The sequence below is a fragment of the Scyliorhinus canicula genome, chromosome 31 (genome assembly GCF_902713615.1).
Source record: "Scyliorhinus canicula chromosome 31, sScyCan1.1, whole genome shotgun sequence".
Classification (NCBI taxonomy): domain Eukaryota; kingdom Metazoa; phylum Chordata; class Chondrichthyes; order Carcharhiniformes; family Scyliorhinidae; genus Scyliorhinus; species Scyliorhinus canicula.
In genome coordinates, this window is record NC_052176.1 from 4,467,285 (window position 1) to 4,480,947 (window position 13,663).

General features: G+C 44.1%; 1 protein-coding gene across 1 annotated transcript in view; it reads left to right on the top strand.

Annotated features, from left to right (window-relative positions):
- LOC119958807 (neuroblast differentiation-associated protein AHNAK-like) overlaps positions 1-13,510 on the top strand; it is an 84,012-nt gene extending 70,502 nt beyond the window's left edge. Inside the window, 1 exon segment of the mRNA XM_038787309.1 lies at positions 2-13,510. Coding sequence (XP_038643237.1) covers positions 2-12,031 — 12,030 coding nt within the window. The 3' untranslated portion in view covers positions 12,032-13,510.
- Positions 13,511-13,663: the final 153 nt, after the last annotated feature.

Here is a 13,663-nt window from a genome sequence, read left to right on the forward strand (position 1 = left end):
GGCGGGTGTTGATGTTCCTGATGTAGATCTAGATGTCGGAGGATCTGGTAAGATCAAAGGTCCTAATTTTAAAATGCCGCACTTCAACATTTCAGGACCCAGTATCAAAAAACCTGAATTGGATGTCCATCTGAAAGGTCCAAAAATGAGCGGAGATGTTGACGTCCCAGATGTTAATCTGGAGGGTGATCTCAAAGGCCCAAATGTGAATATTAAAGGTCCCAAAGTTGATATCGAGGGACCTGATGTCAAAGGAAGCGGCCTGAAGTTTGCAATGCCGTCTCTAAAAATGCCCAGCATACATGTTCCAGAGTTTGATTTGGATCTTAAAGGCCCAAAATTCAAAGGTGACCATGAAATTGGTCTGCCTTCTGCAAACATAGAGGGTGAGATCAAAGGACCCAAGCTAGATGTTGATGTTCCTGAGGCAGACATTAAAGGCCCCAGTGGGAAGTTCCATCTGCCCAAATTCAGTATGCCCAGATTTGGAATGGGTGGAGGTAAATTAGAAGGACCAGATCTAGACATTGATGCCAATCTTCCTGAGGGAGATGTCAAACTAACTGGACCACAGATAGAAGGCGGTGTTGATGTTCCCGATGTAGATCTAGATGTTGGAGGTTCTGGAAAGATCAAAGGTCCTAATTTTAAAATGCCGCACTTCAACATTTCAGGACCCAGAATCAAAAAACCTGAATTTGATGTAGAGTTGAAAGGTCCAAAAATGAGCGGAGATGTTGCTGTCCCTGACATTGATTTGGAGAGTGATCTCAAAGGCCCAGATATGAATATTAAAGGTCCCAAAGTTGATATTCAGGGACCTGATGTCAAAGGAAGCGGCCTGAAGTTTGCAATGCCATCTGTAAAAATGCCCAGTGTAAAGATTCCAGAGTTTGATTTGGATCTTAAAGGCCCAAAATTGAAAGGTGACCATGAAATTGGTCTGCCTTCTGCAAACATAGAGGGTGAAATCAAAGGACCCAAGCTAGATGTTGATGTTCCTGAGGCTGACATTAAAGGCCCCAGTGGGAAGTTTCATCTGCCCAAATTCAGTATGCCTAGATTTGGAATGGGTGGAGGTAAATTAGAAGGACCAGATCTAGACATTGATGCCAATCTTCCTGAGGGAGATGTCAAAATAACTGGACCACAGATAGAAGGCGGTGTTGACATTCCCGATGTAGATCTAGATGTTGGAGGGTCTGGTAAGATCAAAGGCCCTAATTTTAAAATGCCGCACTTCAACATTTCAGGCCCCAGGATGAAAAAACCTGACTTGGATGTGCATCTCAAAGGTCCAAAGGTCAGCGGAGATGTTGATGTCCCAGATGTTAACCTGGAGGGTGATCTCAAAGGCCCCAAACTTGATGTTGATATTCCTGAGGCAGACATTAAAGGCCCCAGTGGGAAGTTTCATCTGCCCAAATTCAGTATGCCTAGATTTGGAATGGGTGGAGGTAAATTAGAAGGACCAGATCTAGACATTGATGCCAATCTTCCTGAGGGAGATGTCAAACTAACTGGACCACAGATAGAAGGCGGTGTTGATGTTCCCGATGTAGATCTAGATGTTGGAGGTTCTGGAAAGATCAAAGGTCCTAATTTTAAAATGCCGCACTTCAACATTTCAGGACCCAGGATGAAAAAACCTGAATTGGATGTCCATCTGAAAGGTCCAAAAATGAGCGGAGATGTTGACATTCCTGATCTTAATCTGGAGGGTGATCTCAAAGGCCCAAATGTGAATATTAAAGGTCCCAAAGTTGATATCGAGGGACCTGATGTCAACGGCAGTGGCCTGAAGTTTGCAATGCCATCTGTAAAAATGCCCAGTGTAAAGATTCCAGAGTTTGATTTGAATTTTAAAGGCCCAAAATTGAAAGGTGACCATGAAATTGGTCTGCCTTCTGCAAATATAGAGGGTGAAATCAAAGGCCCCAAAGTAGATGTTGATGTTCCTGAGGCTGACATTAAAGGCCCCAGTGGGAAGTTTCGACTGCCCAAATTCAAAATGCCCAGCTTCGGAATGGGGGGAGGTACATTACAAGGACCAGGTCTAGACATTGATGCCAATCTTCCTGAGGGAGATGTCAAACTAACTGGTCCACAGATAGAAGGCGGAGTTGATGTACCCGATGTAGATCTAGATATTGAAGGAGGTAAAGTCAGGGGTCCAAAATTTAAAATGCCACAATTTAATATTTCTGGACCCACGATCAAAAAACCTGAATTTGATGTAGATTTCAAAGGTCCAAAAATGAGCGGAGATGTTGCTGTCCCTGACATTGATCTGGAGGGTGACCTCAAAGGCCCAGATGTGAATATCCAGGGACCCAATGCCAAAGGAAGCGGGTTCAAGATTTCAATGCCTTCCATAAGTGTGCCAAAAATAAAAACTCCTGACTTTGATTTGCATCTTAAAGGCCCCGAAGTGAAAGGTGCCCATGATGTTGGTCTGCCTTCTGCAAATATACAGGGTGAGATCAAAGGCCCCAAGGTAGATGTTGATGTTCCTGAGGCAGACATTAAAGGCCCTAGTGGGAAGTTTCGTTTTCCAAAGTTCAAAATGCCCAGATTTGGAATGGGAAAAGGTAAATTAGAAGGACCAGATCTAGACATTGATGCCAATCTTCCTGAGGGAGATGTCAAACTAACTGGACCACAGATAGAAGGCGGTGTTGATGTTCCCGATGTAGATCTAGATGTTGGTGGATCTGGTAAGATCAAAGGCCCAAATTTTAAAATGCCGCACTTCAACATTTCGGGACCCAGGATGAGAAAACCTGAATTGGATGTCCATCTGAAAGGTCCAAAAATGAGGGGAGATGTTGATGTCCCAGATGTTAATCTGGAGGGTGATCTCAAAGGCCCAGATGTGAATATTAAAGGTCCCAAAGTTGATATCGAGGGACCTGATGTCAAAGGAAGCGGCCTAAAGTTTGCAATGCCTTCTGTAAAAATGCCCAGCATACATGGTCCAGAGTTTGATTTGAATCTGAAAGGCCCAAAATTCAAAGGTGACCATGAAATTGGTCTGCCTTCTGCAAACATAGAGGGTGAAATCAAAGGCCCCAAAATAGATGTTGATGTTCCTGAGGCTGACATTAAAGGCCCCAGTGGGAAGTTTCGACTCCCCAAATTCAGTATGCCCAAATTTGGAATGGGGGGAGGTACATTAGAAGGACCAGGTCTAGACATTGATGCCAATCTTCCTGAGGGAGATGTCAAACTAACTGGACCACAGATAGAAGGCGGTGTTGATTTACCCGATGTAGATCTAGATGTCGGAGGATCTGGTAAGATCAAAGGCCCTAATTTTAAAATGCCGCACTTCAACATTTCCGGCCCCAGGATGAAAATGCCTGAATTGGATGTCCATCTGAAAGGTCCAAAAATGAGCGGAGATGTTGACGTCCCAGATGTTAATCTGGAGGGTGATCTCAAAGGCCCAAATGTGAATATTAAAGGTCCCAAAGTTGATATTGAGGGACCTGATGTCAAAGGAAGCGGCCTGAAGTTTTCAATGCCGTCTGTAAAAATGCCCAGCCTACATGGTCCAGAGTTTGATTTGAATCTTAAAGGCCCAAAATTGAAAGCTGAACATGAAATTGATTTTCCTTCTGCAAATATAGAGGGGGAAATCAAAGGACCCAAGCTAGATGTTGATATTCCTGAGGCTGACATTAAAGGCCCCAGTGGGAAGTTCCATCTGCCCAAATTCAGTATGCCCAGATTTGGAATGGGTGGAGGTAAATTAGAAGGACCAGATCTAGACATTGATGCCAGTCTTCCTCAGGGAGATGTCAAACTAACTGGACCACAGATAGAAGGCGGTGTTGATGTTCCCGATGTAGATCTAGACGTTGGAGGATCTGGTAAGATCAAAGGTCCTAATTTTAAAATGCCGCACTTCAACATTTCAGGACCCAGGATCAAAAAACCTGAATTGGATGTCCATCTGAAAGGTCCAAAAATGAGCGGAGATGTTGACGTCCCAGATGTTAATCTAGAGGGTGATCTCAAAGGCCCAAATGTGAATATTAAAGGTCCCAAAGTTGATATCGAGGGACCTGATGTCAAAGGAAGCGGCCTGAAGTTTGCAATGCCGTCTCTAAAAATGCCCAGCATACATGTTCCAGAGTTTGATTTGGATCTTAAAGGCCCAAAATTCAAAGGTGACCATGAAATTGGTCTGCCTTCTGCAAATATAGAGGGTGAGATCAAAGGCCCCAAGCTAGATGTTGATATTCCTGAGGCTGACATTAAAGGCCCCAGTGGGAAGTTCCATCTGCCCAAATTCAGTATGCCTAGGTTTGGAATGGGTGGAGGTACATTAGAAGGACCAGATCTAGACATTGATGCCAGTCTTCCTCAGGGAGATGTCAAACTAACTGGACCACAGATAGAAGGCGGTGTTGATGTTCCCGATGTAGATCTAGATGTCGGAGGTTCTGGAAAGATCAAAGGTCCTAATTTTAAAATGCCGCAGTTCAACATTTCAGGACCCAGGATGAAAAAACCTGAATTGGATGTCCATCTGAAAGGTCCAAAAATGAGCGGAGATGTTGACGTCCCAGATGTTAATCTGGAGGGTGATCTCAAAGGCCCAAATGTGAATATTAAAGGTCCCAAAGTTGATATTGAGGGACCTGATGTCAAAGGAAGCGGCCTGAAGTTTGCAATGCCGTCTCTAAAAATGCCCAGCATTCATGGTCCAGAGTTTGATTTGAATCTTAAAGGCCCAAAATTGAAAGCTGAACATGAAATTGGTTTTCCTTCTGCAAACATAGAGGGTGAAATCAAAGGACCCAAGCTAGATGTTGATATTCCTGAGGCTGACATTAAAGGCCCCAGTGGGAAGTTCCATCTGCCCAAATTCAGTATGCCCAGATTTGGAATGGGTGGAGGTAAATTAGAAGGACCAGATCTAGACATTGACGCCAATCTTCCTGAGGGAGATGTCAAACTAACTGGACCACAGATAGAAGGCGGTGTTGATGTTCCCGATGTAGATCTAGATGTCGGAGGATCTGGTAAGATCAAAGGTCCTAATTTTAAAATGCCGCACTTCAACATTTCAGGACCCAGGATCAAAAAACCTGAATTGGATGTCCATCTGAAAGGTCCAAAAATGAGCGGAGATGTTGACATCCCAGATGTTAATCTGGAGGGTGATCTCAAAGGCCCAAATGTGAATATTAAAGGTCCCAAAGTTGATATTGAGGGACCTGATGTCAAAGGAAGCGGCCTGAAGTTTGCAATGCCGTCTCTAAAAATGCCCAGCCTACATGGTCCAGAGTTTGATTTGAATCTTAAAGGCCCAAAATTGAAAACTGAACATGAAATTGGTTTTCCTTCTGCAAATATAGAGGGTGAGATCAAAGGCCCCAAGGTAGATGTTGATATTCCTGAGGCTGACATTAAAGGCCCCAGTGGGAAGTTCCATCTGCCCAAATTCAGTATGCCCAGATTTGGAATGGGTGGAGGTAAATTAGAAGGACCAGATCTAGACATTGATGCCAGTCTTCCTCAGGGAGATGTCAAACTAACTGGACCACAGATAGAAGGCGGTGTTGATGTTCCCGATGTAGATCTAGATGTCGGAGGATCTGGTAAGATCAAAGGTCCTAATTTTAAAATGCCGCACTTCAACATTTCAGGACCCAGGATCAAAAAACCTGAATTGGATGTCCATCTGAAAGGTCCAAAAATGAGCGGAGATGTTGACGTCCCAGATGTTAATCTGGAGGGTGATCTCAAAGGCCCAAATGTGAATATTAAAGGTCCCAAAGTTGATATCGAGGGACCTGATGTCAAAGGAAGCGGCCTGAAGTTTGCAATGCCGTCTCTAAAAATGCCCAGCATACATGTTCCAGAGTTTGATTTGGATCTTAAAGGCCCAAAATTCAAAGGTGACCATGAAATTGGTCTGCCTTCTGCAAACATAGAGGGTGAAATCAAAGGCCCCAAGCTAGATGTTGATGTTCCTGAGGCTGACATTAAAGGCCCCAGTGGGAAGTTCCATCTGCCCAAATTCAGTATGCCCAGATTTGGAATGGGTGGAGGTAAATTAGAAGGACCAGATCTAGACATTGATGCCAATCTTCCTGAGGGAGATGTCAAACTAACTGGACCACAGATAGAAGGCGGTGTTGATGTTCCCGATGTAGATCTAGATGTTGGAGGTTCTGGAAAGATCAAAGGTCCTAATTTTAAAATGCCGCACTTCAACATTTCAGGACCCAGGATGAAAAAACCTGAATTGGATGTCCATCTGAAAGGTCCAAAAATGAGCGGAGATGTTGACATTCCTGATCTTAATCTGGAGGGTGATCTCAAAGGCCCAAATGTGAATATTAAAGGTCCCAAAGTTGATATTCAGGGACCTGATGTCAAAGGCAGTGGCCTGAAGTTTGCAACGCCTTCTGTAAAAATGCCCAGTGTAAATATTCCAAAGTTTGATTTGGATCTTAAAGGCCCAAAATTCAAAGGTGACCATGAAATTGGTTTTCCTTCTACCAATATAGAGGGTGAAATCAAAGGCCCCAAGATAGATGTTGATGTTCCTGAAGCTGACATTAAAGGCCCCAGTGGGAAATTTCGACTGCCCAAATTCAAAATGCCCAGATTCGGAATGGGTGGAGGTAAATTAGAAGGACCAGATCTAGACATTGATGCCAATCTTCCTGAGGGCGATGTCAAACTAACTGGACCACAGATAGAAGGCGGTGTTGATGTACCTGATGTAGATCTAGATATTGAAGGAGGCAAAATCAAGGGTCCAAGATTTACAATGCCACAATTTAATATTTCAGGACCCAAAATCAAAAAACCTGAATTTGACGTAGAGTTCAAAGGTCCAAAAATGAGCGGTGATGTTGCTGTCCCTGACATTGATTTGGAGGGTGATCTCAAAGGCCCAGATGTGAATATCCAGGGACCCAATGCCAAAGGAAGCGGGTTCAAGGTTTCAATGCCTTCCATAAGTGTGCCAAAAATAAAGACTCCTGACTTTGATTTGCATCTTAAAGGCCCCGAAGTGAAAGGTGGCCATGATGTTGGTCTGCCTTCTGCAAATATACAGGGTGAGATGAAAGGCCCCAAGGTAGATGTTCGAGTTCCTGACGCTGACATTAAAGGCCCCAGTGGGAAGTTTCATTTTCCCAAATTCAGTATGCCCAGATTTGGAATGGGTGGAGGTAAATTAGAAGGGCCAGATCTAAATATTGATGCCAATCTTCCTGAGGGAGATGTCAAACTAACTGGACCACAGATAGAAGGCGGTGTTGATGTCCCCGATGTAGATCTAGATGTTGGAGGTTCTGGTAAGACCAAAGGCTCTAAATTTAAAATGCCGCAGTTCAACATTTCAGGACCCAAGATCAAAAAACCTGAATTGGATGTCCATCTTAAAGGTCCAAAAGTGAGCGGAGATGTTGACATTCCTGATCTTAATCTGGAGGGTGATCTCAAAGGCCCAAATGTGAATATTAAAGGTCCCAAAGTTGATATTCAGGGACCTGATGTTAAAGGAAGCGGCCTAAAGTTTGCAATGCCTTCTGTAAAAATGCCCAGCATACATGGTCCAGAGTTTGATTTGAATCTTAAAGGCCCAAATTTCAAAGGTGACCATGAAATTGGTCTTCCTTCTGCAAACATAGAGGGTGAAATCAAAGGCCCCAAAGTAGATGTTGATGTTCCTGAAGCTGACATTAAAGGCCCCAGTGGGAAGTTTCATCTGCCCAAATTCAAAATGCCCAGCTTCGGAATGGGGGGAGGTACATTAGAAGGACCAGATCTAGACATTGATGCCAATTTTCCTGAGGGAGATGTCAAACTAACTGGACCACAGATAGAAGGTGATGTTGATGTACCTGATGTAGATCTAGATGTTGACAGCGGTTCTGGTAAGATTAGTGGCCGTAAATTTAAAATGCCAAAAATCAATATCGCTGGACCGACAATACCAAAGGCTGATTTTGGATTGGAGTTCAAAGGTCCAAAAGTGTCGGGGGATGTTAATGTCCCTGATGTTAGTCTGGAGGGTGATCTAAATCGCCCGAAATTTAAAAAACCTGGAATCAGTTTCACTGGTCCAAAGATTACCAAACCTGATTTTGATCTGGAGCTGAAAGGTCCAAAACTGACAGGGGATGTTGATGTTCCTGGTATTCATATGGGGCATGACATCAAAGGCCAAAATTTGAACATTAAAGGGCCCAAAGTAGATATTGAGGGACCTGGTGTTGAAGGAAGTGGTCCTAAGGTTTCCATGCCTTCAATAGGTTTTCCACATATTAAAGCTCCTGACTTTGATTTGAATTTCCAGGGCCCCAAAATTAAGGGTGATCAGAACATTGGTGTCTCTTCGCCAAATATAGAGGGAGAAATTAAAGGTCCACAGATTGGTCTGCAAACTCCAGATGTTGACTTGGAGGGTACGCATGGACAGTTCCGCATGCCAAAAATTAAAGTACCCACTTTCAAAATGGGTGGATCTAAATTAGAAGGACCTGATCTGGACATTAGTGCCACCCTTCCTGATACAGATGTCAATCTATCTGGACAAAAGATAAAAGGTGGAGTTGAGGTTCCCGATGTAGATGTGGATGCTGATGGTAAAGTTAAAGGCCCAGGATTTCAAATGCCAGGCTTCAATATCTCATTACCAAAAATGAAACCTCCGAATTTTGATCTTGGGCTTAAAGGTCCTGACCTGACAAGTGGTGGTATCGCTGCTGACATTAATGTGGAGGGTGACGTAAAAGGCCCGGATTTTGATATTAAAGGCCCCAAAGTAGACATTGAGGGACCTGACATGAAGATTGAAGGCCCTGACGCAAAAGGGAGTGGGCACAAGTTTTCATTGCCTTCTTTGGACATTTCAGCTCCCAATATATCTTCCCCAGACATGAGTTTTGACATGAAAGGCCCCAAACTGGAAGGTTCTGCCGGTGTTAAATCTCCAAGTTTAGGTATCGATGTCCGTGGGCCCGAAATGGACGCAGATGGTCACGGGGCGCATCTGAAAATGCCCAAAATTAAGAAACCAAAATTTGGATTTGGAAGTAAAGGACCACAAGGAGACATAAATGCTCCGTCTCTGGACATATCTGGTGCTGACGTAGATTTGAATGTTGATTCACCGGACCTGAACATTAGCACCAAAGGGAAAAAGGGCAAGTTTAAAATGCCTAAATTTAATATCAAATCAAAGAAACCTGCAGGAGATGTGAGGGTGACCACTCCAAAGGGTGACCTTGATTTAGCCAAGCCAGATGCAGATATCAAGCCCCCAGATCTAAATGTAAGCCTTGGATCATCTGATGGACAATTAAACGTCAAGCCAGCAAAGGTAAAGAAACCACGATTTGGAAAAATGAAGCTGTCGTTTCCAGATGTTGAATTTGACTTGGCATCGCCAAAAATCAAAGGCGATATACATGGTCCAAAGATTGAAGGAGATCTACAAGCGCCTGATATCGATGTTTCAACTGCAGGCATAAAAGGTCCACATGTTGATATCAAAGCACCAGGCCTAGATGTCAACACGGACGTTGACTTGGAAGGACCTGGTTTCAAAGCCAAAGGGACAAAATTAAAATTGCCTTCAGTGAACATCAAGTCGCCAAAAACATCTGGACCAAATTTAGATGTTAATCTAAAGGGCACAAACCTGAAAGGTGACCTATCGGGAGATGTAACAGGACCGACGGTCGACATAAAGAGACCAGAAATAGATTTTGACGTTGATGCTCCTAATGTGGACATTGATAAACCAGAAGACAAATTCAAAATGAAAATGAAGAAGCCAAAGTTCAATATTTCGGGACCGAAATTCAAAGGTTCAGATGTGGACGTCGAACTGGGCGCACCCAAATTAGAGGGTGGAATTAAAGGGCCCGGAGTTCACATTAATGCACCCAGTATTGATCTTCAACCCAAGGTCTCTGCTCCAGATCTACATTTGCAAGGACCAAGTCTTAAAGGTGACATTAGTGTATCTGACCCAACAATGGAATGTGATATCAAAGGGCCAAGTGTAAACCTAGATACGTCAGGCGCAGGTGTAGGAGGGAAGTTCAAAATGCCCAAACTGAAATTACCGAGCTTTGGGATAGATCACAAAACAACAGGGCCAGATATGGATGTTAATGTCAGCCTTCCAAAGGCAGATCTTTCTGGACCAAAGCTAGATGCTGACTTTAACGTACCGTCAGCAGATATCAAAATTGGTGCGCCCGGCGTAAACATTGACGGACACGATGCTAAAGTTAAAGGGTCAGGTTTTGAGATGCCGTCATTGAAAGTCTCAGGACCCAAAGTCAGTTCACCTGACTTTGATCTAAGGGGTGACATCAAAGCACCTCAAGTAGATGTGAAGGGACCAAAGTTGGATTTTAAGATGCCTGAAATGAATGTTTCTGGTTCTAAACTGCAAGGTTCTGATCTGAATCTCGGCATGCAGACTGCAAAGATAGGAGGTGATCTTAAGACAGTGGGTTTTGATGCAAATCTTGAGGCTCCTGACATGGACATAAACGCAGGTGGTAAATTCAAAGGCCCCAAGAATGCAATGCCATCAGTTGGCATCTCGGCACCTAAATTGGACATAGATTTGAGGAATCCACAACTAAAAGGTGATGTCAATTTTTCCGGCCCAGATATCAAAGGAGACTTTAGAGGACCAGATGTGAATGTCAAGGGTCCTAATATAGATGTTGGTGCCGCAGATATTGACATTAAAGGTGGAGGGGGTAAGCTAAAGATGCCTCAGATAAAGCTTGCAGGACAGAAGATAGGAGGGGTCTCTGCACCTGATTTCAACCTTAGTGCAAAGGGACCTAAACTGGAAGGAAATCTGGCTGCTGATCTTTCTGGCCCAAAGATAGACGCTGACATAAAATGCCCGAAAGTAGACGTTAAAGGTCCAGATATGAAAATGGATATGCCAGACATCAACTTTGGTGGTTTAAAAGGAAAGGGTCCCAGCGTTGATTTCAATGTGCCAAAAGCTAACTTAGGATTTTCTGAACCAAGGTTTGAGGGAGACATGAAGGGAGATATGAACTTCGGTGCACCAGATGTGAAGTTTGATGCAAAAGGCCCTACGATAAAAGGAGGTGTTGGTATCTCCGGTTTCAAAGGTGACGCGAGGGGTCCAGAGCTTGGCGTCAAAGCTCCTGACGCCAGTGCAGATATTAAAGCAACAATCGCAGACCTCGATATTCCATTTGATAAAATGTTAATACCTAAATTCAAACATTCTCAATTTCAAATAAAGGGGCCGCGTTTAGAAGGGCCAGAAATGACAACGGGAGCCAGTGCTTCAGGTCAGCTAAATGCTTCAAGCACACAAGGTGCGAGTGTCGGTATTAAAGGGCCGCAAGCAAGTGTCAACCTGCCAGAAGGTGAGGTGGAAAGTTCAGGGGTCAAGGTGAAGAAGGGCAAAATTAAAATTCCCAAATTTAATTTTTCCAAGTCGAAAGGGAAGAGTAATGTTGAAGGGGCAGAGGGTGAATTCAGTGTGTCTGGACCAAAGATTGATGTGAAGGGCTCAAAGGGTAGCCTGGGATTCAGTGACATTGAGATGGAGGGTGCAGAGGTGGCAGCATCTGGGAAAGGTCGTGGCCTGGATGTAAGCGCCTCCCCGAAAGGGAAGTCGGGCACGCTGGATTTCTCGTTATTCAGGGGCAAGAAGTCAGAGCGCCATAGGTCGTCGTCTCTGAGCGACGAGCATGAACTTTCGCCGACCTCCCCGAAGGGCAGGATCGAACTTGGGGAAGGGGCGGCGGGGGCCAAGGGCAAAAAGTCGAAGCTGAAATTTGGAACGTTCGGGGGCTTCGGGGCCAAGTCTAAGGGCTCCTACGAGGTGACCCTGGGTGAGGGCGAGGCAGCAGGAGAGGGCAGCGGAATGTCTCTCGTTTCCAAAAAGTCCCGCCTGTCTTCCTCGTCTAGCAACGAGAGTGGGTCGAGAGCGGGATTCCGCCTTCCCAAGGTGGAACTGAACATCAACAAAAACAAAGAATAATTCTGTAAATAGAGACGAGTCCTTGTAAATAGAAATTAACTGCATTACTTGTAGCTGATAAAAGCCACGGCATGAAGGTCTAAAGCCTATCACGTTGGCAGGTCAAAAATAGGATGGAGTATTTAAAACTGTTGAGCCATTGTTTTTTTTTACAATGCAAGGATTGAACCATAGCCAGATCTGACCTGCAGATAGTTCAGAACACTTCTGTACCAGCTAATACAATAAAACTAAAGTTCTATTACTACGAGCTGAAAGCAATAGCCTACTAGCAGGAGAAAAAAAACTATTTTGTTATATTTTCTATCTAATGGTTTGTTATTTTCATATACTGGTAAAATGGTGGTGTTAAAACATGTAATCACTGGTGCGCTCTCCAGCTTATTTTATTCAATGGAATTGCAGCTAATCTATGAGAGGTTTTACTGATTAATGATTTGAGCAAGACCGACGCAAAGCCAGTTGGAGAGGAAGAATTTAAGCTGTCTGTTAGACAAATAGATAGATGCCATTCTAACTATGCAATCTGGCAATGGCCAGAACAGGCTCAATTCGTCCAGCGGTTTGGAGCCTTATAGCCAGCAAAGGGGTTTGGCCAATTTCCTTTCCCCGGTAAATTAAGAGACCAAATAAAATAAATAAATCTATTGTAGATAGCTTAAATTCTTCTGCTCTGTGAAAAGTGTTACTGTTGTCTCTGGATCTAGTCAGGGCGTGTTTCCACTGTGAATGTTAATGCCACCTTCCTCTCTACTGTCATACACCCCGCCCCCCTCCCCACCCACTCCTTCTCTCGTGGTGCTGCTGCTGTAATCTATTACCCCCGTCTCCTTTCTGCCAAAGCCACGAAAAAGTCAAGTCCCCGGGGGAATCGCTCGATGCTCAACTACGTCGTTTGGAGTGGAGCGCGAGTGTTAAAATGTATGAAACACTTAAAAATTACAACATCCAAATTTGTTGCACTTCGAATACTCCCATCTTGCGTTCCCCCCCCCCCCCCCCCCCCCCTCCGGCTTTCTCCCCGCCGTTCCCCTTCCTTCCCGGCAGTCCGGCTTGGTCAATAAACGCAGCGCCTCGTGCAGAGATTTCAGGATTGATTGGCTGGTCTTAGAACATAGGTCTGCCGCCCGCAAGTACGGGCGGCCCAACGAAGGAGCCTGCGGTGTTCGGTTTACGAGCATTGCCCAGGCCGAATACGAGAGCGCTGCGGCAACGTCCCGCCTTGTCTCAAATCCACAGGTAGCACCAATACTCCCAGTAACATAGCAAACACTTTCCTTTATTTTTTTACAAATTACAAAAGAAAATTGTGACTTTGCTTGGTTTTCCTTACTATTTTTTTTTGTTCCACTCAAAAGTGTTGTTAATAGAACTTTTCTTTATAATTCTGTCTGCACTTTGACTGCAAACAGTAGACAATGGGAATGTAAGGCAAGTGTGTACCTTGTAAAAATCAAATAAATTGTTCATTACCCTGAATCAAAGACTGGTCTTGTCTCTATATTCTCCGTATTTTCTTATCCAAATAATAATATTAATCTTTATTAGTGTCACAAGTAGGCTTACATTAACGCTGCAATGAAGTTACTGTGAAAATCCCCTCGTCGCCACACTCCTGCGCCTGTTCGGGTA